The following is a 23,619-nucleotide window of genomic DNA, read 5'->3' as shown; positions in this document are numbered from 1 at the left end:
TGTTCCTACACACCTTACACTTAAAACTAAATAAATACTTTTATCATGATGTATTTGGGTCCAGATACCTTTCTACCACTGTTTTTATTTCTTCTGCGACATTTCGGAGAAACACATGTGCATATTAACTTCCTATAGAATTTCAGTTTAACATTTTATAGCATGTAATAATCCATAAAAATGTACAAAAATGTAAGGGCTTGGAGGACCAAGAACGCATTCACAGCAGCTAAAGTGAAAATTATCAGATGGCATTGTGCAGCAATGCGGCTCATTTCTAACACCATTTTCTTGATTACATTAACATTTATGCAGTATTTGTCTGCTGTAGTCATGTGTAGCTTATGACTCCATCAAGTATTTCCTCCTGAAATGTAATTGAAAATAAATCAACAGAACGATCTTCAAAATACTATGGAAACTGAAGACAATAAAGACTGCACAAAATTTGATTTACATTCATTTAATAGTTTCATGACTTACATAGCTTTGAAAGGCAGGCTGTGCAGCATATTAAGTATTTTGAGTGCTTTCTTGTCCAACAGTGTCGTCTGCTGCGGTTCCTCCAAACAGCGCTCGAAACACATTTTACAGCTGAAGAAACACATTCGTGGAGAACCCTGACTCTGTGTCAGTTTATGTGCAATTTTCACGTATGCAGGTTCAGAGAGGAAAATCAACGCTTATTTAAAAAAAAAAAAAAAAAAAAAAAAAGATTATACACTTCGACAAAAAACAACATGATTTTCCATTGCAGCGGAGGAAAAACAATTTAAACTTTGGGTTGAAACAGACTGGATCCTCCTCCTTAAAAGTGCCATGACAGGAACCGATTAGTGTTCCGTGATTTTACAAAGTACAAAGACGATTAAAAAAATATTTCCAAAATGGCAATGGAAATAAATTCAAAACACATGTCATCCGTGAGACACTACCAAAGATCTCGCACAACCAACTATCACAGTCCCTGACTGGAACTGCCAAGTTTAAGCGCTGTGGATACGAGTCAGTGTTTGCACTTCAGTTATTCATGACAGAGTGTCACAGCTGGTGCACATTTTGGATTTCAGAGAAATGCTTACGACACAGTTGCAGTGCGGTGTCGAGTTTGCGCTGCGGGTAGCAATCAATGCGAGTGCATTTAACAATGTAAAAGCAGCAGTTTTGTGAGGAGGCGGCAAAAGGCCAATGTCGTGTGCTGTTTCCTGGGGTAGGTAAGTACTAGATGAGTGTAAGGCTTCGGAGAACATAGAATATTCGACATTTAAATAACATAAGAACGACTACAATGCATTTTCTGTGCCTAACGTGTATACGAGGTTCGTCCGTTACAAGGAGCAAACACATATTTCATTTTCGTCAGAGGATGGTGATCAAAAACATAACACACATGCAAACAAATGCAAAAGTTTTAGATGGAAACAAACAAACACACAAAAAAGGTTACATTTCAAGTCAATAATTATCATCCTTGAAATTTCTTTGCACCTTTATCCAGCATCCACTTTATAACATACTGTCAAACAACATAACCAAAGAGCCCAAAAGTACTGATTCTGATGTGATTTACACTTTTTTTTCTCTCCTGTTTGGCAAAATCCAAATAAACAGAATGTTTCACTCTGTGATGGTGCTTTTCAGTATGTTTTGAGCTTCTCTGGTGTTATGATGCCAAAAAGATGCAGTATGAGGCATTACCAGATCACAGTTTTTTTTTTTTTTTTACATTTAAGCTGAGATAAACAGGAAATGATTCTGGTAAAGCTTCAGGCAATCTACTGTATGAACTCCCTCACAGATACTAACTGAGGTAGGCAGGAAAACGTATACTTGACCACCACAATGTCTTTGTGTAGATGTGGGCCAGAAGACATGAGGACAAATAACAAGAGACGACAATTGTGAACGTGATGACCTTACACGATCAGATCTAATTTGAGCCGGTTAAGAATGAGATCCATGCGGGCCTGCAGTCCAGCTGCAGCGCTGGTGACAGCATGCAGTGTGCCTGTTGCAGGTTGCATAATTCAGTGTCGTAGATTCCCACTGACTTGTCTTCTGAGAGTGTGTTTAGGGTTTTTCCTGCGGGGCCTTTAGGTGAAAGGGTGCAGAGACAAAGGGGTCTACAGTGTTTGCGTCTGAGGTCCAGGAGTGATGAGGTCCAACAGGGACTGATGCCATGGAAGCTTGCATGCCAACATTGGACATTACTCTGTGAGATGCAACCGGCTGCTGGGGAACAGGTCCCTCATAGTGTCGAGAATATTTGGCTAGAGCTTGAGGGCGGAATGGTTGTTGGGCAACCTGTCCCAGCACACCTTGGTCAGAGGTTAGAGCCTGAGCTCCAGCTGCTGGGGTGTAGGAGGTCTTTGGATGCGTTGCTGCGGACTCCTTCCTTTTTCCAAAAGGAGCCTGTGAAAACACGTCGAGCTGCGGCTGAGCTCCCGGGGGGGCACGCAGAAATGGAGCATTGGCAAACACATCAGCCGAGTCCTCTTGCACAGTCGGAAAGGGGGCTTGAGAGAAGACATCTGCAGAAGCATCTGTTCCCTTTGCTGGCTCGGGCACATGCGAGGAGTGATTCTGATCAGTGGTGCTCAGCATAGATGGATGAAGGCTGTCAGATGATTGTACTGGTATAGTGTCGGGATTAAGGACTAACTGAGGTCCATGCTCTTCTTCATCGTCGGAATCCATCAGCAGAGGTCTAGAGCCGCTGCAGTCAAGGGCTCCTACATTACTTTCTACTGCTCCCCCATCTTGCTGCTCCGCCCCATGTACTTCTTTGTCCTCGTCTTCGTCGCTGGAGTGCTCGCAGCCATCGTTTTGGACATTTTCTGCAAGAGCTTCAGTCTCTTGTCCCTCCTCAAGCACTGCATAGACGTTACTATCCCCTTGCAGATCTGTACAAGAGAGCAGAGACAGAAAATGGGTGACCAAAACCATTACATAAGAATGTCAGGAAGAATTCTTAACCACCTGCGAGTCTGTTCGGCCATTTATCTGTCAGACCATCCACACTGTCACACTCTTGACTTACATATGACCAAAGGATCATCTCTCATATCTTTCAACCATGGATCTATGAGAATGGCTTAACAATGAGGAACCAGTACAAGACTACAACAATACAAAGGGTGTCTTGAACAAGTCACACGGGACAGATGAGAGCAGCACCTCAACTATTGCAACATCAAATAACCTTGTTTCCACAACTTAGCTGCAGCTGCTTGGTCCTCAACTCAACTTTTTAAAGCAGTGCCTCATGTTAGGGGAAAGCAGTTTAAACTTTTAGTTTGAAGTGATTGAGTTAAGGTGGAAGGAGTTTAGAGAAAGTCAGTAGTTCTGTGGAAACAAGGGGGAAAGAGTCTTCATGGCGTAAGTGAAATTAGACAGGTTTGCACAGATTAGCAGAGACAGATCAGTCTTACCTCAGCCGTGTTGACAGAAGCTGTTAGCTTGCAGTTCTTGCAGAGATGTTAGTTGCAGCCATTAAAGGAAAACACCAGCTGTTTTGTTTTACTTCACAGGAGAGTTCTCTCATCGCTTGTCTAGTTTATTATTCCCACAACCATATACCACACTGCGGCTGGAGTTAATTAACATAAGAAAAAAAGAAGTATAGATTTTGCTGCTTTTCAGAGCCGACTACCAAAACAAGAGGCAGCGAGACTGCTCTAGTAATTGAGTGGAATAACAGCTTTCAATTTCTTGAAGTGTCTGGCCTGGAATCACATGTAGTTTTAAAACCGACGTCTAAGTATATCAAAAAGATAAGCGGTCGACATTAATAATGCATAACTTAAAAAAAAAACACTAGTCTCCATTAAATTCTCATATTTTAGGAGAAGAGTTTAACTCTTAAAAATGAGTTCAATTTGTCAGATGAAAGCCTGATGAAGCTTGTACCATGATGTAAAAGAATACGCTAAAAACAATGGGTTCAATCTGAGGTCTGAGCCAGAAAGATCTTAGAGGATAAAAGTATTTTTAATCTAATTGAATTCCTTGAAGGCAAAATAATCTGTCCATTACTAAAGTCAATACAGTTAAAGGTGTTTTGGGCTTGCTCCTTTTTTCTTTGAGTGAAAGTCAATAATGTGAACAACAGACAATCGATTTGCAGTTACATTTGTGAGTTTTATTATCCCACTACTGTACGTCTCTCCTTTTCAACCCTTAATTCATAAAAAATACAAGAACACATGTTAATGATCCTGCTCTGACATACAAGCATCTGTTGCCGATGCCAACATTCAGGCATTACTGAGTAATTATTTCAACTGCAACCATTCCAACCCAAACAGCACGGTAAGCACATTAGTTCCACACAGCAACACAAGTAAATGTCTACAGCAAAGGCTAGAAGTCTACAGGATACAGCACTGTTGGGTCAGGAAGGGTTATCATGGGATTGCATAGATAAATGCAAATGCGTTAATTGAACATTGATGGAGATGGGGGGGGCACCATTTACCTATGCCAATTTTTAACCAAGCAACATTAATCACTGTTACAACAAACAGGGGAGTGAGATGATAACGACTTCCTTCTAAAATTTTAATTATGTAGCAGTGGCATATCAACAGGGAAATGAGCAGTATTTAGTTCTTCATACATATGCAAAGTGATATGTACTGTAGAAAAAGAGACGTGTAACAGCACTAAAACTCCCTCCACATAGGGAAAAGCCTAAATGCAAATGAATACTTTGCGGGGGTAAAACATTTAACATGTAGCACTATGTTTATCTATAGTGATCGTGACCACATGTAATGTAACCTTTACACAGGTGTCATTCCAACTTTTCTCATCGTTTCATCAAATGAGAGAGGACTGTCAGACGTGAAACGTATTCCAGAGTTATCAGGAAGTAACTTCCTTCATTAGCTCTGTTATCCCCCATGCTTGAGGACAAATGATCCCACTTATATGCAGTAATATACATGTAACAATAAGGTGTAAAGAACTGCAACAGCGTTAGAATTACGATCCTGTCAGACAAGTCGGAAGAGCTTTGATTCATGTTCAAAAGACATTGAAAACAAAAGCTCTTGCTAAATCACTAACATGAACAGAGAGGAAATATCGTGGGACTTTGGCCAGGGAAGGAGGTCAACATTTATAGATACAGCTTTATACATAAATATGTTGTCAGTTATATATACTTTATGTCTTATAAAGTTTGTATATATTCCATAAAAGGTACTTCATTTATACGTTCACCCTAAATCACTGTCAATAAAAGTCTTGCATCGAGTCACATCATGAGAAGAAATGGCTTTAAATATTACTCTCCATATCTGCATTTATCAGTGCTGACACGATCAAAACTGGGACAAAAATAATAATTTCATGTACATAATGGAGAACCTTTTAAAAAAATGTTTTATTTCTCCTATGGCTGAAATGAATGTCCAAATGGCCAATGGATTTCAAGGTATGTGGTAATAAGGGAGAGGCTAAATAAGAGAGAGATTTTTGCATAAAACTTATTTGATAATCGTTCACACAGGAAAAATACTGAAGGGCATCTGAATTATACCTCCCTCTGGGTAGCAGTAGAGTGCTGTGTGAAAAATCTGCTGATTCGTACCAACCCTGAGAGCTGAACAACACATGGCAAACAGCATGATTGCAAAAATCTTTCTCAGCTTTGGCATCGCTGCAGCTCAAGTAATTCAATGTCCCTGTGCTCTTCCTGACAGCAGGTCAAGGATGTAAGATTGAATGAATGTTCAAAGAAATGCATTTGAAAATGCCCTCGCTCTATTCACAGGTGTTATGAAAGTTGAAGATAATGTTGTCATTGGACATGTCTTTCTGTGGATTAATTCAAATTATTCAGCTATATTTCTAATGCTGACTTTGCAAGTTTTATCATTTCAGAACATCCTCACCAGTATAAGTTAACAAAAAAATAATAATAATAATTCTTAACATTCAAAATACTGAAGGATTTGAAGCTGGTCAATGTACTCATTTAGTACTCCTGATCTACTCTATATGGTATTGGAGCACAAACTGTGGCAGAGTTGACTTCCAGACACTATGTGCATTGCAGTTACATCCAAGCAAAATGTCTGAACAGGACATTTCAGTTCTCCTTCCACAACAGCGAACCACAACATGTAGACAAATCTGTCATAATGACCCAAAGCTGACATTTGGTCTTCGCTGTTTTCCTTACTGGTTTTGACTTGGAGTGGTTCATTCAAGCTGCATCTTTGTTTGGTCACTAGTTTAGTTAATAGCTTTCACAGGGCTGCACATCAAATTACCCTGAAGGTCTGCATTAATGTCAGTCCTCAGTCTTCTATTAGAACCCTGACACATGTGACCATGCCCGAGGGTGGCGTGGTTCACTACAGCTTCAACCCTGACAAGTACACAAAGTGAACACAATGTAGTTGTGATCGAGCAGTGCATACGATGAGGGTTGATCACAATGGCCGTGCACTTGATGAGGGATAGAAATGCAAGTATGAGGAAAGCATAGTGTAGCCAGGACAGAAGCAGACGATATGCTCAGGCATTACTGAAAAGATGTTTTTACCAGCACGCAAATGTCAACAGCCAGCAGAGATGCATGAAACCAGCTTATCAGGCAACTAGAGATGGAGTTGAGGCCAAGGAGACACATAAAGAGAATGGTTCCATTGAACCAAACCATTCTGACTCCCCTCCTTTCATAAGGTGCTACGTTAAGTGCCTCTGCTTGCCCATCTCTAAGCCTCCCACCTCCCCCACCCTTTGTTAGGATTGCACACTGCCCCTTCGACCTCTCCCACCCCCTCTAGAGGTCGATGAGCTGATCCACCAGCAGAAGGGAGCGGGCCAAGTTGGGGATGCTGGACTCTGAACTGCCACTGTTGCTGCGCGAGTGACCACCTGAAAGGTGCCAGAGAGAAAGAGAGAAAGGAGATAGAGATGGACATGGAGGAGCCGAGGGAGGTTGTGAAAAACAAGCAAAAGAATAAGTCAACGGGGATGGTATGGAGAAATTAAGAGTAAAGAGATGATGAGGATGAGGGGAAATCATGGCAGAGTAGAAAGATGCATGAATATGGGCAGAAAGACAAAGAGGCAGAGAGTGAGCTGGGATCATCTTTATACAGCTGCATCATTATATGGAGAGAGAAAGGGAATGCCATTCTAACTTGGGAAGACTTTCAAGAAAAACTATAAAGAGCCAAACACCTTCAAATGGAGAAGCACCTGCAGTCTAACATTAGGCACGTAGGAGAGAAAGACGACTAATGTGAGAGCTTGATGGGATAAAAAGCCTCGATATGACAAGCACTCCCATACAAGATTTCTCACATCAGCAATCACAGGAAGGAGAGATGGTGACTAAACTAGGAGCTAAGTCAATAATCTTTGTGGCTCAGCATCTGGGCTTCAGCAAGTGTAAATGCTCATCTCAGAATTTTCTTAGCCTTACCTTGATTTGAGTTTTTGGAGATGAGCACAGGAATAGGGTCAAACTCGTCATCATTGCCCTTCTCCCCACACGACATGAGGAAAGCAGAGTCTGCGGTGAAGGAAGAGGAAGTGAAGTAATGGCGGAAGGGGGAAGGAGTTTATTCAGCAAAAGAAAAAGAGCAAAAACGAAGGGAGGATGCGAGCAGATTAAAAATAGGTAGGGCAAGGGCAGCCCCAGCATTTAAAAGCCATTAATGTTGCGCGGCTTTTGGCTCTTGTACAAATAAGTCAAGGATCTGCAGAGGCTGCCATTTACAGCCTAACTGAATTTTCATACAACTGTTCCATGTTACTGGGTTTTTTTCTTTCCCATTTTTCTTTTCTATGAACAGGCCTTTCTGTTTTGAGGTTGGTCTGTGGTCTCCGAAACACCCAGTACACATAAAGGGGAGGTCTTACCAGAAGAAGCCTGAACAGGTGGCACCTCCTCCAGACAGGATCCAGAGCCACAGCCAGGAGGAGCAGAGGAGTAGGAGGAGGAAGAAGAAGGAAGAGCAGAAACCGACTGGTTTCCTCGAGAAGTGTGAGATAACAGATCGCAACTCAGCAGAGGGTCCTCCCCAGTGAAAGAGTCTGAGACAGAATGAAGCACAGCCAGAAGAACAAGTAGTCAGAGTAGGGCTGCACGATTATGGAAAAAAATCATAATCACGATTATTTGGATCATAATTGAAATCACGATTATTAATCACGATTATGGAACAACGATAAACAACTGAATTTTATTGCACTTCTTTCCAAAAAAAAAACAATTTTCATTGCAGAATGTAATTTAAAATCACGAAATGAAATCTAGCTAAGAATGTACTATGTAAGGAATAAACAAAATAAAACTGAAATGCAATCATTATTGCACAGTCTTTGCACAACACCTGTTTTTGTTGGACATCGCTAGCCCTGAATCCGAAGTAGCTCCACACAGCCGAAATTGAGCCCCTTCGAGGGACGAGCTCGTCCTTCTCACCAGAGAGACCGGCTGTGGGCTTACCTTCTGCCGCAGCTTCAGCTTGGCTCTCGGTCATTTATATCATCCTCACCACCAGTTTTGTCTTCCCTTATATCACTACTACTCTGCTCTCACCACTTGAACTTGACACCACTGCTGGCTGCACTAGTGAGGAGCTGCGCGCTTAACTTACTTGTGGATCAGTTAGGCGGCGTAACGAATAGGTCCATGTTCGATTTAAAAAATTTAAAATCGCGATTTTCATTTTTCATAATCGTCGCGGCCAAAATCGCGATTTTGATTAAAATTCGATTAATTGTGCAGCCCTAGGTCAGAGTAAAAATTAGACTGTTAGCCTACGGAGCACAGGAAGATGCATTCTGTTAGTAAGACAGCTCACAGTTTTAAATCTTATCTTAACCAAAAGGGGCTACACAGCGGTAATTAAGCCTTCAAGCTGGCCTCAGCCAATAACAATCAGTACTGAGGAATGTAGAATATGAGCTGCATAGGGAAAAGGCAGTAATGATGTTGATAAAAGTCATCACTGAAAAGTAAACCTCACACCTTGGGAACCCTTGGGGTATTATTTATACCACTGTGCTACACTACTGCAACTGTTCCCGTCAGAGTCAAAGGCCAAAATGGGCTGTCATGACTGTCTTTTTTAACCAGAGCAGCTGGAGCTAGCAAAGCAACCGTGACTCAGCCTGGAATCAGTAAGTTCTACAAGGAACTGTGTTCAAATGTCCTATTCAGCTGACCTGGCATGCTGGCAGGGATGAGCTCCGGCTGGCCTGAATGTTGCTGAGCCTGGGGAGCTTCCAGACCCGGAATCAGCGAATCCACACACATCTCTGCCATTGCTTAATAGACAGAGAGTAAAAAAAAACAGAATAGTTGTTAGTAATATACATAAACGCACATCCCTTCAGTGGAGTTAAAATTGATGGACATCTTTGCTCCTTTCCCACACAGTCTGAATGCTTCTTGACCAGGTGAGAGCGGGGAAGGAGAAAGAGGACAAGAAACACACATGCAGCGCACAGGAGGAATTTCTGGGTAAGTCCACAAGACGGGAATAGACCATTAGTGGAGCTATAGGCAGAAGTATTGAAGGAGTCAGCAAATTTAAGAGGTCACAAAGCAGGAGAGGGATTTTAGAGGACTTCAGTTCCTCAATGAGTTAGCCAGAGAAAGAAAAAAGGGGACAAGTAATGCAACATGGACAGATGGCAACAGATGCACTGAAAAAGCCAACGAGGGAGCAAAGGAGCAGTAAACAGAAAGCATTATTCAATTTTAATGATGATGTGTAATGACATAAACAACAAAGATAACTTCAGATTAATGATAGCCTATTTTTACAGTAGTAATCTGTCATGAAATAGTTGGGGAAACAACTGCAACATATTCAGTACCGTCTGCAGAACGTGTGACAGAGTACACAGTGAACACTGGTGCAGATTACAGTGGTCTTCAATAGGGGGCTCTTAAAAATAGTATCGTCCTGCTAATTCCAGTATCAGTCTGGTTCTATTAGAGATATTCAAACTACATCAGCATGTCCAGTACGATACATGGACATCTTTTTAGCCTGCATCTTTTATTCTGCAGGAATAAATAAATATATATGATTTATTGCAACATCAGTGAAATAATAATAAAAGTAAATAATTATTGCATGATTTGTTGGAAAATTAGTTTTTTTTTTTGTTTTTTTGTTTTTTTTTTAAATCAAATACATCCACACACCAAGACCAGTTGGTTAATCCCATGCATTCAAATTTTAACACTAGCCTTCATTGTGGCATCAAACCATTACTCAGGCTCTGTAAGTACAAATGTCAACACCTACCATTTAATTACACAAATACAATTAGAACAATCAGTGGGACTCTTTACAACAGTCACTGAAAACAACTTTTGTTAAATTGGCTTCAACGTAACTCACCAAAATGGAGCACCATAGTTATACTGTTAAACAAATAGGGAAGTTGAAATACACTCCATGCACAAATAACCTGATGACCAACTGCTGCTCATACTCACAAGAAAACTGCTATGGGGCAAATTGGGGTGTGGAGGGGATCTTAGACGAGGAATGTGTTGGCTCAGAAAATGGCACAGCAGATGTGACCTTTTGCCCCCTTCACTACTGGAAAGAGGCCAAAACTGATGAAGATTTCCAAAAGTCCTTAAATTTAAAAAATGCTAATTCTTAAAAATCAATAAACATATGGTGTATTAAAATGCGTGTAAGAGGATGTAAATCTTTAAAATCAATTCCAACAAGGCTGATCACAGGAGATTTTCCTGTTCTATTAACAACAATCAAGACTGTGGTTGCTTGTGGTTGCTTGTGCTTATTGTATCTGAATGAGTGATAGAGTGAGTCAAACAGGCAACTTAGGCAGGGTAGGGAAAATTAACCACACCCTGATTAGATAATAGCCTCAAGATTTTTATCCTCTCAGAACAAACTTTAAACAGCAGTTACACACAGTAGGTAACACTGCTAGGACGCATACTCTTCCAAAGGCTGCAAGTTAATCTGAAGGGAATATTCATTGGTAGGCCATCATTTGAACAAGACAGCATGCTTAACTTTCTCTTGCTCTTAGTGGCACTTGTACAGAGGCTCCTCAAGCAGTAGAGCAATCCAATTAACAAGTAGAATTTGTCCTTTGCGTTACTAGGCAACAGCGAAAGCACTGATCTGCAAGTAAGATACTCTCTATCTGAAGCTAAGGTGTCTATTCATGGACACTGACAAGAAGCCACTGTGTGGCTGCTTGCTATGTAAACAAGATAGGCCCTTGTACAAATCCAAGTCACAAAACTGGCACTCATAAAATGACATGTGGGTGGTGTGATATCCAGGAAACTACCTCAAAATACAAACTGACTCATAGTTTATTGGGATATGTCTCCGAGCCCAAGGCCTAAAGTAATCAAATGCTCGACTTTCTATGCATCATAATGTGACAAGAAAATGACCTGCTGTGTTAGACAGTGAGAGGATAGTAAAAGTGTCCGGGACACTCAACAAAGCTGAACCAGTGCTCAAGATGTCTGCAGATCTTTCTGCTTAATTTTGCAAAGTGAATACAAATGGAAGAGAACAAATAACTACAGAAAAAGACCAAGGGTAGCACAAGAAGGCAAGGAACACACAGAAAACCTTTACGACAACTCGAATAATTCCTGAAGATAGCAACAGAAGGAGCCCACAATCCAGAAAAACACCTAAACTTCCCCCCTCTAAATATAAAAACATTACACACAGCTACTGAGAGAGGCATCAGTGTAACTGAAAGAGAAGACTCTCAGGAATTGCCTTATGTAAAGAAAACAGAAAGCCCACTGAGAAGAATTAACCAAAGCCTTACCTGGAAAAGCACCGAGCTCTTGAATTAGACTTTCACTGGGACCTGTGGCTATTTCTCCTGCTGCAGCAGCTGTGAACAAACAATGTATTCTTTAAGATCACACCCTTAAAATATTTACTCATTCTGCAAGTGTAAATATGCAGTGGGCAACTTACTTTCAGCTAGCCTCGCAAAGTCTTTGTTGAGCAGCTCCTCTGCTGTTAGCTTGGAGAAGTTATCATCTCCAAAGGGGTTCCAGCTGGGCTGAGTGTTCAATGCAGTAAAACCTGACGGTGTGTCAACAGCCCCTGGATGATACACACTCTGTTGGGATGAGCAGGGGGAACCAGAAGGAGTGGTGCTGGCTGATCTGCAGCGCAAGTATGGGTAAATAAACAGTAGTAAAGAGCGTATAGTGGAAATGGAGAGAAGTAAGAAGTCTGTGTGCACTGTTCTACCGATGTATGCAAATAAGAGTGAATGAAAAGAATTATTTAAAGACTGAGCTGAATGATTCTTCTCAAGCTGGATTCTTTGGAATGTTAAAGGGTTGTTTGTCCTAGTTCTGTGTTGTGCCATATGAATGGACTTTCTATTGGCCTTCCGGCTTCATTCTGTGTCATGAAAGGACAGTTCATCCTCATCACTGAAGGGAGTTAATTTGACTCACTTGGACTTGTTGAGGCTGGCCTCAGCTGCGGCTGCCTGAAGTAGCAGGGTGGATTTACTGACTGGGACCCCGAACACGGCACTGTGCGTGACATCGCTTAGGATTCGTCTGTGGCCGCTCTTCTGGGCCATTTTTGGCGACGAGGGGGGTGTCAAGGAGCCCGCTTTGTGAATCACTCTGCCAGCAGTCTGTAATGAGAAGACACATAGGGAGAGATTTGAAAAACACATGGCTTGTGAAAGAATATGTGCTATACACATACTAACACATATTCTCTCCAATAACAATATAAAAAAATAACCAACCCCAAACACAAGACAGAGTCGAATCAAATGGGGAAAAAAACAATCAACTAAAAGAGGAATCATGCGATTAAAACATTTAGAGTGGGTTAATTGAAAGCACATTCACAGAGGAAGATAGAAATCTTTTCTTTGAATTTATACAAGATCTTTGTTTGAGAAAAAAAACAATGGTTTTCAAAAGAGGAAGAGGACAATACTGAAAGCAGTTTTTCAAGGTTTTAACACATTTATCCGTTGACCATTCCTGCTCATCACTCCCAAAGAAGAAGAGTAAAAGTCTGAGTACGATTCGCTAAGAGACGAGCTAACAATCAGCCCCGACCCAAAGAGCTGCAGAAAGCAGCAGGAGTACGATGTTACCACAACCTCTGGGCCAGCTTCAGGACCAATGACTGTGGACTCGGGGATGGGTGTGAGGTGAGGCGTTGCTGTTTCATGGACTACATGCTGCTGATGATGTTGCAGGGTAACAACTGCAGAAACAGGTTTAGCTTTGGACTGCAGCACAGAAGATGCTTGAAAAGGTGTTTGTTGGTGGAGGTTCTCTAGTTGATGCTACATTGAAATACCACACAGCCAATTATGAGCAAGGCTCAGTACATTTTTTAAAATTATGATTTAGTGCTTGTGATAGTAACACGTGGAAGAAAAAGTACATATTACATATCAGACTAGGAGCAGCCCAGTTCAAACATTCATGGAAATCCATATGGTTAACTGAGAACATGATCAAACAAATTAACCATCCTACAGCCTAAAATAATCAAATATAATCCATTAGATTTAACAACAAACAATGCAGCTGACCAGTATTTCAGTTTGTGTTCTGGGAGGATTCCTACCTGCTGGGTACTCTGCGGGCTTAAGAAGGCTGAGACTTGCTGCTGCTTCATGAGGAGCTGCTGATGCTGAGGTGTAAGATGTGGCTGGATGTTGGCCGTCTGTACTGACTGCGGATCAGCCTGTGCAGCAGGAGCATGTTGAGCAGGTTGGACAGCTGAAGATGGGACGCTGATACCAACACCTGGAGGGGAGAAAATGCAAAGAATGAGCGAGACTGATTCTTGTTGCACAGGTTCTTGGATGATCCTGTGAACTTAAATCACAAAGAAAACATTTTACTAAAAAATACAAAGAGAGTTTCCGATATCCATTAATGAATTAATTAGTAGAGATTTTACAACAAATACTACTCAGACGGAGACCCTGGAAAAGAGCCAGAAATAACAATACGTATGCTGTTGTAAATAATGTGTCAGCATGCCTCAATCTATTCAGTCTTTGAAGGAAGACCAGTGATGGATGACTGTGTCAGAGGCTGCATATCTAAATTCGTAAGTCCGGTACAGGATGTTCTTTTGATTATAATATTGTGGCCATAAATGCCAGGCTCACTGACAGTCTCTCTACTTGTACCTATGGCTGATGATGTTCCTGTAGCCACGTTGGGCCTCTTGCGTGGGGTGAGAGCTGGCTGTATGGGAAGAATGCCCGATATAGGCTGGGGCTGTGCCTGGCCAGCTTTGGGACGTTGTCGAGGTGCAATTGAGGTTTCTGTTGTGGGGACTGGGTCTGTGAGCCTGATGGGGAGGAAAAGAAAGAGCAGCAAAGTAGTGGCAAAATTTCTTAAAAAGATAACCCTCAACTTTTTTACCTCCCACTTACCTGGCTTTGGTTTGACTCTTTTTGGCCACTGCTTCACTAGCTCTGATAGGCTCAGGAAGTTTTGCAGGAATGGGTGAATTCTACAACAGTAAGAAGGTTTTAAATGAAACCCAGCCGTTTACGAGTGTTTACAAGTTTTCTAAGATACAAGTGTCATCACTACACCTCATTATTGTGGTGCATCTTCCATGAACACCTAATGTTTTTGCCAAATGACTAAAGTAACAAAGCATAACCAAGCTCTACTTTCAGTTTGTCCTGAATTTTTGTTTCTCTGAAAAGCACCAAAATAAAACACCAAAGGTAAGATGAACAAGTTTTCTTTGATAAAATAACTCACTGAGCCTTTAACCTGTAAACTCCAAAATGTGTTCTCATCACACACTCCTCCATTTAGGTCAACTTACATGTATATTTGGGACTGGACACTCTCGCCGAGCCAGTTTAAAGGCAAAGTAGGATACTTGGTAGATGTCTGGTCTCTTATCTGGGTCAGGTTCCAGCATATATCCTGAGACATTAACAAACATGGCATATTTATTTTGAGTCAGTCCCATGGAAATTCAGTCAAACTCAAATTCAAATATATAGAATGATTATGTATTAGGTAGAACACTGAGAAACAAGGTTACTCACTCATGAGACAATGCATTTCCTGGGAGTAGCGGGAATTGTCTGGGATGGTGAAACTGCCATCACAAATAGCCACTTGGCTCTCGCCGAAAGGAAGTGTGAAGAAGCACAGCTTATAGAGTAGACAACCCAAAGCCTATACATGCACGAAACATGTTACTTATTATTTCTACATTTCATCATAACTACGAATTAATCCAATCATACAGTCAACATATGGTTTAATAGCTGTAGAGTTTCTGAAAACTTCAGACTCACCCAAATATCTGCCTTTGTTGTGATGACTTTTCCACCATAGAGGTTGACCATCTCTGGAGCACGGTATGACAGGGTAGTGTATCTGTAGTTCAGAACACAACGCTGAAGTCCTGAACTTTGCACAGAGGAAAGAAGGCATTTAGTGCTGATAACAAAACAAAAACTCACTTTTTAATCTCCTCCTCCACGACTGCAACTCCTTCTGTCTGAGGGTTCTGAAAGCAGTTTGTGGCACTTCCAAAATCACAGAGTACGTAGTGTCCCCGGTCATGCAGAAGAACGTTTTCCACCTAAACAAGAGAAGAGCCTTGTCAGAATTAATAGTAGTGTCACTATGATTAACTTGCAGTGAGAAGTGATGCGTATAAAATGAGACCAGCTCACCTTGAGATCTCGATGGACGATGGGGGTCTTGCACTGGTGGAGACGACTGACAGCCTCACATGTGTCACAAAAGATCTGTAATGCTTCAGCTTCAGTGAAGCCGGTCTGTAACCGCTGGTTCATTAGGTTTACCACCTGCCCACCTACGTAAAACAATTAGGTCAATAAAAAAAAATCTGTGAGAAGTAAAGACGCACAGCCCAACACATCATGCCAGCCTGGCAGGTTTACCTCGACAGAAGTCCATTAAAATTAGGACTTCCCACACATCACCAGTCCCAACTGCAGTTATACTGGAGTCCAGGAAACCAACTATGTTTTTGTTGCCCACTAGGTCTCTCTGTGTAAACAAAGGAAAATAAAGCAACAATGACAAAATAACATTCACAGCGTGCCAATTATACAATCCATTCACATATGAACTATTCAGTGTAATTTTAGTTGCTGATAAGTCTTGAAAAGATAGTGATAACAATCCAGTAATGGTCATGCAGGGTGTGGCTGCAGGAACTGGTTATTTTCACATACAGTGAAGGCCTCCAGCTAGGAAACAGAGAAGCAAGTGAGCTCAGATGGCAACATTTTGAACAGAGTTCCATGTGGGTCCAAAGGGCCCCAACTACAATCTGCACCCTGAGCTCCTCTCTTTTATCACCATTAGGTGGAGGGTTATTTTACGATACGTGTCAATGTTTTCATTTCAATACTTCTTTTTGTGTTGGTTCTGTATTTCACCTCTACAACTCAGCTATAGATGCCATAAATTTGACCCTTAACATGAATCTAAGACAATAAACCCTCCACTTTTACAGGACCACCCCTACTGGTTCTACTACTGTACTCAGCAGTGATTGGTTCTTACTCACCATAATCTGTATCTCAAGATTGCAGATCTGCAGATCGTGTTCATTGTTGACGTACATTCTTTTTAGTGCGCAGCGTTGGCCTTGATGAGTCCGCACCAGAAAAACTATGGCAAAACCTCCTAAACATAAGAATGGTGAAGTGAGCTCAAAATGAATAATAAAAACATCAAAATAATATCACTCTCACACAAACTTACTATCTGAAAACATGCTGTTTCAGTGCTTTTTTAAATTTTATTTCAGCTACTGTGGCTGATAACATATCATATGCTCTAAAACGTAACTGAATTAAAATTAATAATACTTTAATCCCAAAGGGAAAACAGAAAAATAATTAACAGTTGTGTGGGAAACTTGTTAACTGAACTTTTCAACAGCTAATCAGGCAGTTGAAGGATTACAATTTATTATTGGTTTCTGTTAAACAAGTTTATATATTTACGTCACATTACTGTGAATCAAGAGGTAAGGAAAGGGGAGCTTATGGTGAACGCTGTACGTAACCAGGGGATATTTGGGTGACTGGCACACTTGGAGGTTGAAACAACACTTGTGTGAGTCAGCAGTTATAAAAAAGAAAAAGAAAAAACAGCTAATTACACAGGATAAGGGAAATGAGGATTCATCATCCCACCGTTGTTCACAGAGACCCAGACATAAAAGAAAAAACAAAAGATGACGCATCCACAGAAAGTAAAACAACCAACCACCACACACATAAAAAGCGCAGAGCTGGGAAACGTATGCCCCTAAAGCATAAGTCTTGCTGTTATGGCAGCTCTTCTTTTCACGGTTTTTCCTCACACGGCTTGTGCTAATGCCATGCATCACACTGACTCATCTAACAGACATAATTAAGCCAAGGACACTTTCATGTGATCAGTGATGATATACGACTGGAAATTTAACAAGAAGGACGGAAAAAAAAAAAAAAAAAAAAACTCAAGCTCAGCAGCCACAAAAAAAGGGGAAACAGCAGAGCACTGCGCTGAGTAATTAGTGTTGTCTTAACACATAAGGGAACCTGAAGACTTGAGATGGGACGTTCAGTTTCAAATACAAAGAACAAGCTGGAGCCTGGTACTGAGTCAGAATACAGAGCAGGGGTTAGCCTTGTGTGTGTTTGGCCCATCAGAGTAGACAGCTGAGCCACTGCTGTCTTGCAGTCTAATCTGAGATGCATGTGAGAAATTAGAAGGATTAGCAGCTTTCTTAAGCAACATTTAGCAAAGGTCTACAATCTCAGGAGACGGTGTGACCAAATGACTAAGTACATCTACAAATAGCCACTGCCTCCTGACGTCACTGATTGTCAGGATTATACCACTAGCTCATGCATACACGCTCAAGCAAAATCACATAAAAAATACATTTAAGACATCGTGTTGAAAAGCGCTGTGAATTACTGCAGTGGTAAAGTCCTTCTGGGCCCTTATTCCTCATCTGGTTGTCCTCGGTCTCAATTTGTCACCAGTCTAATGGATCTTACATAACAGAAATATTGGCTTTGGACTAAAACAATGCACATGTCCCTACAACTACTATGTTGTTTACAAACAAGTACACAACACTGGAATGACAGCTGCAAATAGCAACATAGATCCATTGTGCTCAAGATAAAAGTAACATGGACTTTTCATGAACCACAAGGACAATTTACCGTTTAAGAACGAGGGAATGACACACACCAACATCGCGGTAGGAACTGGGCGTACTAATCTTACCAGCTGTAACTATATCAACACAGGAAAACCTATACAGTCCATAGTAAAGGTAAAAGGCAGAGCCATTTCCACTGAACTATCAGTACGGTGTATGTCTAAAGTCAGATATGTCACTCACTTATAGTGACAGTATGACAAAAAAGACAGGGCACATCTACTGGATAGTACTGATAAATTAATCAGTCTTTTTTCATCAATTATTTAGTAAAGGGCCCGCTTAGCTAACAGAGCATGGCAGACTCTCATTGCAAAGACGAATGACCACAGGGAACGTGCTAAAAGCCTGGTTAACTTTGTTCTGGTAAAGTCAACTTTTTAAGTTACAATCAGTTTCTACAAATCCTTTTCCAGTCTCATTGTTTATTTGGATTAACATGAAGTCAAGCAACAGACAAAATGTTTTAAATATGGGAAAATTGTGGGCCCCGATAGTTTGCAATCCAGACAATTAATGTGACTGCCTTGATAGAAGATCACTTGCTCTCTGTACAGCCACTTAACATTCCTTATGTCTTCATCAGAGCCTCAGAAATGCACATTTGATTTGTCACTCCCCCTCTGAATATATAGAGAGATGAGTCAGCATGGCTTCTTTAGTCTATTATTATACACTGGAAAATCGAGTTCTGCTCTGTTCCTCCCAGCCTTCAGGTAAAGACTGAAAAAATGCACATAGGAAAATATCTAAGCATTTGATAACTGCTAACATGACAAGAAAAGGTGTTCGAAGCTGATAACGATAAAGTCTATATGCCAATAACTCAATGCCGATGCCACTCCTCTCAAAAACCTCTTAGATACGCCTGTAATGCCACACGGTTATTCTAGTAGGGCCAAAAGCAAAACAATAGTAGGCCCAAGCGTTAAACTAAGGTTACTCGACTTTCTGCCCTTACAATTGTGTGGAGCACTTTATCAGATGTACTGTATGTCAAGTGTGCAATCCACAGAGAGGAGAGACAGGTAGTTTACCTTCCGCGATTATTTCCTCAACGGTCACTTGATGTCGTCCAATGCTGAAGACCCGTCCGATGAAGCTGCCACCGCCGCCGGAACCAGCGACTCCTCCACCGGCTCCAGAACCAGGCCCGGACCCCGCAAACTCCCGACGCGAATCAAAAAATTTCTTCATTTTCCAAGATGTTATACCAACCAGGCCCGTGTCCAAAATGTATCTATCAGTTTCGAAATGACTGTAGTTTGGTATAGTTAACCCCTAATCACCGAGGTGCTGGTGCTGCAGCTTCGGCGTTTTTAGCCTTGTTTCCCCAATAATTGAATGAAAGCAGTGAGCTAGCTTTAAGCTAAAAGCTAGCTAAACTAGCTAGTCCTCAAAATATCACAAATACCGCTGCCAGACGCTCCCCGGCTAACTCATAATTTGAACCACAGGCGGAGTCAAATGCTACTCGGAAGTTGCAGTTTTCCTCTCTACACCGTGACAACACTGGCTGACTAAATTAGCCAGGCTGTGAGCTTAAAAGAAAAAAAAATCCCCTGTTAGCCGTGAACTCACCCAGCTAGCTAGCAAGCTAAGCAGCTAGGTGACAGCTGTCAGTCGACAGACTGGCAGCCAGGGAGGTCCTTGGTGTCCAGTGCAGCTTATTACACATTTCCCCTGATATCTTCTACATGAAACTTTTCTTAATTTCCTGTCTGCTTTGTATCGTAGTGAAAATAACAGATATCCGTTGTCTCTGTGCGTCCAGCAGGCTGTAACAAAGTTGGTCAACTATATTAATTTAATGACAGGGCTAACGTGGCTACAGGCTGAAGAGATGCTAGTAAAAAGAGTCCCTCTTTCCTGCTCCTCTCTCTGTCGACTCCGTCCTACCGGACTGTTCTTCGTGTGATTGGTCAACTCAACAATAACTTCCTGTTAGGTCTATGCACAGTGTATGCGTGACCTGTGCTGTAAAGTATGACCAAAGTACGGTTGTTAATGGGCTAATAATCCATAACTAATTTGCAAAACCAAAACGAGGGGACCGTAAATCAGATTTTTTTCCTTTTGTTGCAAAACCTAAACTGGAAAGAAAAAAATACTAACTCAAAAAACATTTTATTATTAGATTACTTTATTGTACTAACTATGAGTTTTAGTATATATTTCAACATAATTACATAAATAATTAATCCAATCTAATTAGCTATTCAAAAACATGGTGACGTAAGTAAGTTTGACTGGTTTACTGAATTGTTTTGTTTGCATTTTTCTTGTCTTAAAGCAATACAATGTAACTTCTAAACTAGTGATTACTGCCAATGTACAGCAGCATATCTTTTGAAAAGTTGTCTAGGCTCGTTATTGTTTGTCATTCTGTTAAATCTGATCATGGAATTCCAGTGACACTTAATCCATTTTCCACCAACCTTTTACATTTCATCACTGAACAATAAACCATCTTCAACAGTCTCACTATAGTATCATTATAGTATTGTCCATCCAGGTGATATGTTCTAAAGACATTCAAATGAATGATGTGGTTATTTTATCTTTAAAATACGAAATATCATTCTTCAGTATCAGGTAAAACTTTCAGAGAATGCCAAGATTATCAACTGTGTTCAAGCAAATGAGAAAAACTACAGAAGGTCTTGATGATCCTGTAGTTGAAAGTGAGTAGAGGCAATTATGAGGGGTCTTACAGCCTCAGTTTTAATCATGATTTAACGACAATTGTCTGCTCATTGCAGCTCGATGTCAAATGAAATGATACCATACTACCTTTTTCTTCTGATGTTTATTGTTCCTGCTGCCTGTCCTGATATTTGTTCACAATATCAGTTTCTGCTATCTAATGTAAACCAAAAGGATTTGTTGTATTTGGGCAGATGTTACACAGTGCGGCCCCCTGTGAACTGGCAATGTGTTGTACTTACGTTCTTTCTTTCTGCTTTATTTGTTTCCATTCGTTTCCTTTTGCGTTGGCATGATAAATACATTTGATAAGAAATGATTGAATAAATCCTTTACTTTCCGACATGAGCTCAGACCTGCTGACGTTGTTTATTCCAATCTTGCTGCAGCCAGTTTGTTAGGAAGGTTCAATTTAATTTGCAGACTGACAGGTGTTGTCATTTGTTGTTACGTCAATAGTGTAACTAGTAAGATTTCATTCATTTGTATCTCATGTTTTAAATAAACCAACAGCCTGTTTGTGAGAATTCCTCCTGCAGGGGTCACTGTTTTACCACAAATTAATCTGTAGCCAGGCAGATCATGTTTTTTTTTTTTTTTCTCTATACACCATTTCATTAACTTTACAAAGGTTGATTCACGAATGATATTCAGTATTCGTCCCTCATTCTGATGAAAGACTGTTTTTGTGTTCTCCAGGGGAATCAAAATTCAGCTACGGGCAGATTGCGCACGCACAAACTTTATTAGTCAGAACTCAGAAGTCACATCCTTTATTTCTAACGAAGGTATATGGACCCTAGATTCAAAATCCAATGACATGTGAGTCTCATTTTCATTGTAAATGATTTACATCTTTATTCAACAGTTCAAGAAAGATATTGACTCTTGTTTCATAGTGTACCCTAATATCCCTAATTGACATTGTATGTGTGCATGGTTATTGTTTACATAATACAGCACATTCATTTCAACATAGGTAACAAATTTATAATCAATGTAGCCATGCTTTTAAACATCTGGTGACAATTTAGCTGAATAACTTAGCCATTAAACAATTTCAGCTGCTGAGCTACTTAGTTGTCTGGTGATAAATGACAATGCTCTGACCATTCTTTCCTCTGTGACTGTCTATGATATGCTACATCTCCCTTGACCTAAAAGCTAAAGGAAAACACACTTTGGTCTCATTTTGTGTTTTCCCCTGAGAACCAAAACATCCTTACAGTTTGGCGTCAAGATTTAGAACAAGCATTTATGTGCATAACAACAACAGAGTCTAATGGTGTCTGTGAGGTGAGCAGAGCTGCAGTGGCATCATTAGAAGCATTGGATCTGCCTCTGTGAAAAGGGTATCATTAATTTTGACATCTAACATTTGTGTTTTTCTGGATTTAATGTCATATTAAGAGACCTTAGACCCATGAATGTCAAGCTTTTGAAACTTAGGAGTCTTGCTCACCCCAAATCTACATTCACCTGTATGTTTGAAAGGATGCTGCATAACCTCAGGAAAAAACAATATGATTAGATGTAGAGACTCAACAGTTTTCCCTCATCAGTGGAGGTTTGGATTCCCCAGAAAATAATCTTTAATATGTTCCATATAATCACAACTTTATTAAAGAAATACAAATGATTGAATAAATAAATAGACAAATAGGCAAAAAAGTTTTTCAAAAGAAATATCTGATTAACAAAGTATTAAAAACGAGTTGACGATCATGAAAAAAAAAGGGTTAACTTTTAGACCCATCAATAATATTAATTGAAACATCAGGGATATGAAAATGTATTAATGTTTACACCAACACCTCTGTTTCTTCTGAACTGACTGCTTCCAAATGAAATTCCAAATTTCTCAGTTACCTAATATTGCGAGTTTCAGATGAACACACAAAGTGAAACCACTTACCATTAATGACATGATCTGACCTTACCAGGTAGCCATTGCCATCAATACGGCCTTTTTTTAGAGCTTAAAATTACCTTTCATTATCTTTTCATTCTTCTTGTAGTAATATCAGTATGGTGTTCATTGTCTATTGTGTAACCGTCATAGCCAATGCCGCACAAGCTTATATATATATATATATATATATATACAGTAGATATATATCTATTTATATATGTTTTTATATCTATTTATCCATTCTCATTGCAGTTGATGAAAGACACTCTAACCTGCATACAAGCTCTGATTAGATGATACTTGAAACCTGATAAATATTCCAAGAAGCATGAAGCTTAAAAGCAAAAAAGAACATAGTAGTCACGCAGAGAAGTTTGTCTATATCAAATCCTTATAAATCTGCCAGAGTCCAGGTCCTGATATGCGGTAGTTTATTTTCAAATACAAATCTCACATGACTGCTTGAAGAGGTGCTGTCAGATTCCCTCCTGTTCACTGATTTGTTTTGGCTTTAACTACTGTTTTAGAAGAGCTGATTATTGGACTTCTGGGGTGTGCGAGACAGAACTTACCCACACATAAGAGCTGGAGTGCCCTCTTCCATTCAGGCAGCAGAAACACCAGACATCTGGATCTCATCGCCCTGCTAGTGAAAGCCAGTCATCACATGCCTGAGCTAACACTCTTGACTTTCTTGGGGCTCAACAATAGGGAGGTTCAAGCCTTAATTATTGCACTCATTTGTCAGAGGTGTAAAGA

The 23,619-nt window shown here is 40.5% G+C and overlaps 1 protein-coding gene across 6 annotated transcripts; it reads right to left on the bottom strand.

Annotated features, from left to right (window-relative positions):
* Nucleotides 1-447: 447 nt before the first annotated feature.
* aak1a (AP2 associated kinase 1a) lies at nucleotides 448-20,168 on the bottom strand. 6 transcript variants are annotated; one of them, XM_075468655.1, is made up of 20 exons: nucleotides 19,280-20,168; nucleotides 16,584-16,702; nucleotides 15,949-16,057; nucleotides 15,718-15,860; nucleotides 15,502-15,623; nucleotides 15,334-15,415; nucleotides 15,079-15,211; nucleotides 14,850-14,953; nucleotides 14,443-14,522; nucleotides 14,194-14,357; nucleotides 13,620-13,801; nucleotides 13,144-13,332; nucleotides 12,473-12,660; nucleotides 11,979-12,172; nucleotides 11,824-11,892; nucleotides 9,196-9,297; nucleotides 7,885-8,058; nucleotides 7,445-7,534; nucleotides 6,792-6,891; nucleotides 2,821-2,903 (listed from the first exon to the last, which is right to left on the bottom strand). In XM_075468655.1, exons 1-19 carry the CDS (start codon nucleotides 19,437-19,439, stop codon nucleotides 6,797-6,799), a joined length of 2,499 nt encoding a protein of 832 aa, XP_075324770.1. In that variant the 5' UTR covers nucleotides 19,440-20,168; the 3' UTR covers nucleotides 2,821-2,903; nucleotides 6,792-6,796. The 6 variants fall into 6 exon arrangements, with proteins under 6 accessions (XP_075324765.1, XP_075324766.1, XP_075324767.1 ...); XM_075468650.1 differs by lacking the exon at nucleotides 6,792-6,891 and having other exon boundaries at nucleotides 448-2,903; nucleotides 19,280-20,166; XM_075468651.1 differs by lacking the exons at nucleotides 6,792-6,891; nucleotides 7,445-7,534 and having other exon boundaries at nucleotides 448-2,903; nucleotides 19,280-20,166.
* Nucleotides 20,169-23,619: the final 3,451 nt, after the last annotated feature.

Source organism: Odontesthes bonariensis, chromosome 6 (genome assembly GCF_027942865.1).
Source record: "Odontesthes bonariensis isolate fOdoBon6 chromosome 6, fOdoBon6.hap1, whole genome shotgun sequence".
In the NCBI taxonomy this organism is placed as follows: domain Eukaryota; kingdom Metazoa; phylum Chordata; class Actinopteri; order Atheriniformes; family Atherinopsidae; genus Odontesthes; species Odontesthes bonariensis.
The sequence above is the reverse complement of the archived record's forward strand: the minus strand, read 5'-3'. Positions and strand labels throughout refer to the sequence as shown.

Excerpts from the sequence above, each read along its gene's own strand:
- aak1a (XM_075468650.1), bottom strand. The coding sequence starts at position 19,439 with ATGAAGAAATTTTTTGATTCGCGTCGGGAGTTTGCGGGGTCCGGGCCT. Across the intron at positions 14,358-14,442 it reads AAGAGTCAAACCAAAGCCAG|GCTCACAGACCCAGTCCCCA; the intron begins GTAAGTGGGAGG and ends CCTCCCCATCAG. Across the intron at positions 12,173-12,472 it reads GCCAGCCTCAACAAGTCCAA|ATCAGCCAGCACCACTCCTT; the intron begins GTGAGTCAAATT and ends CTTGCGCTGCAG.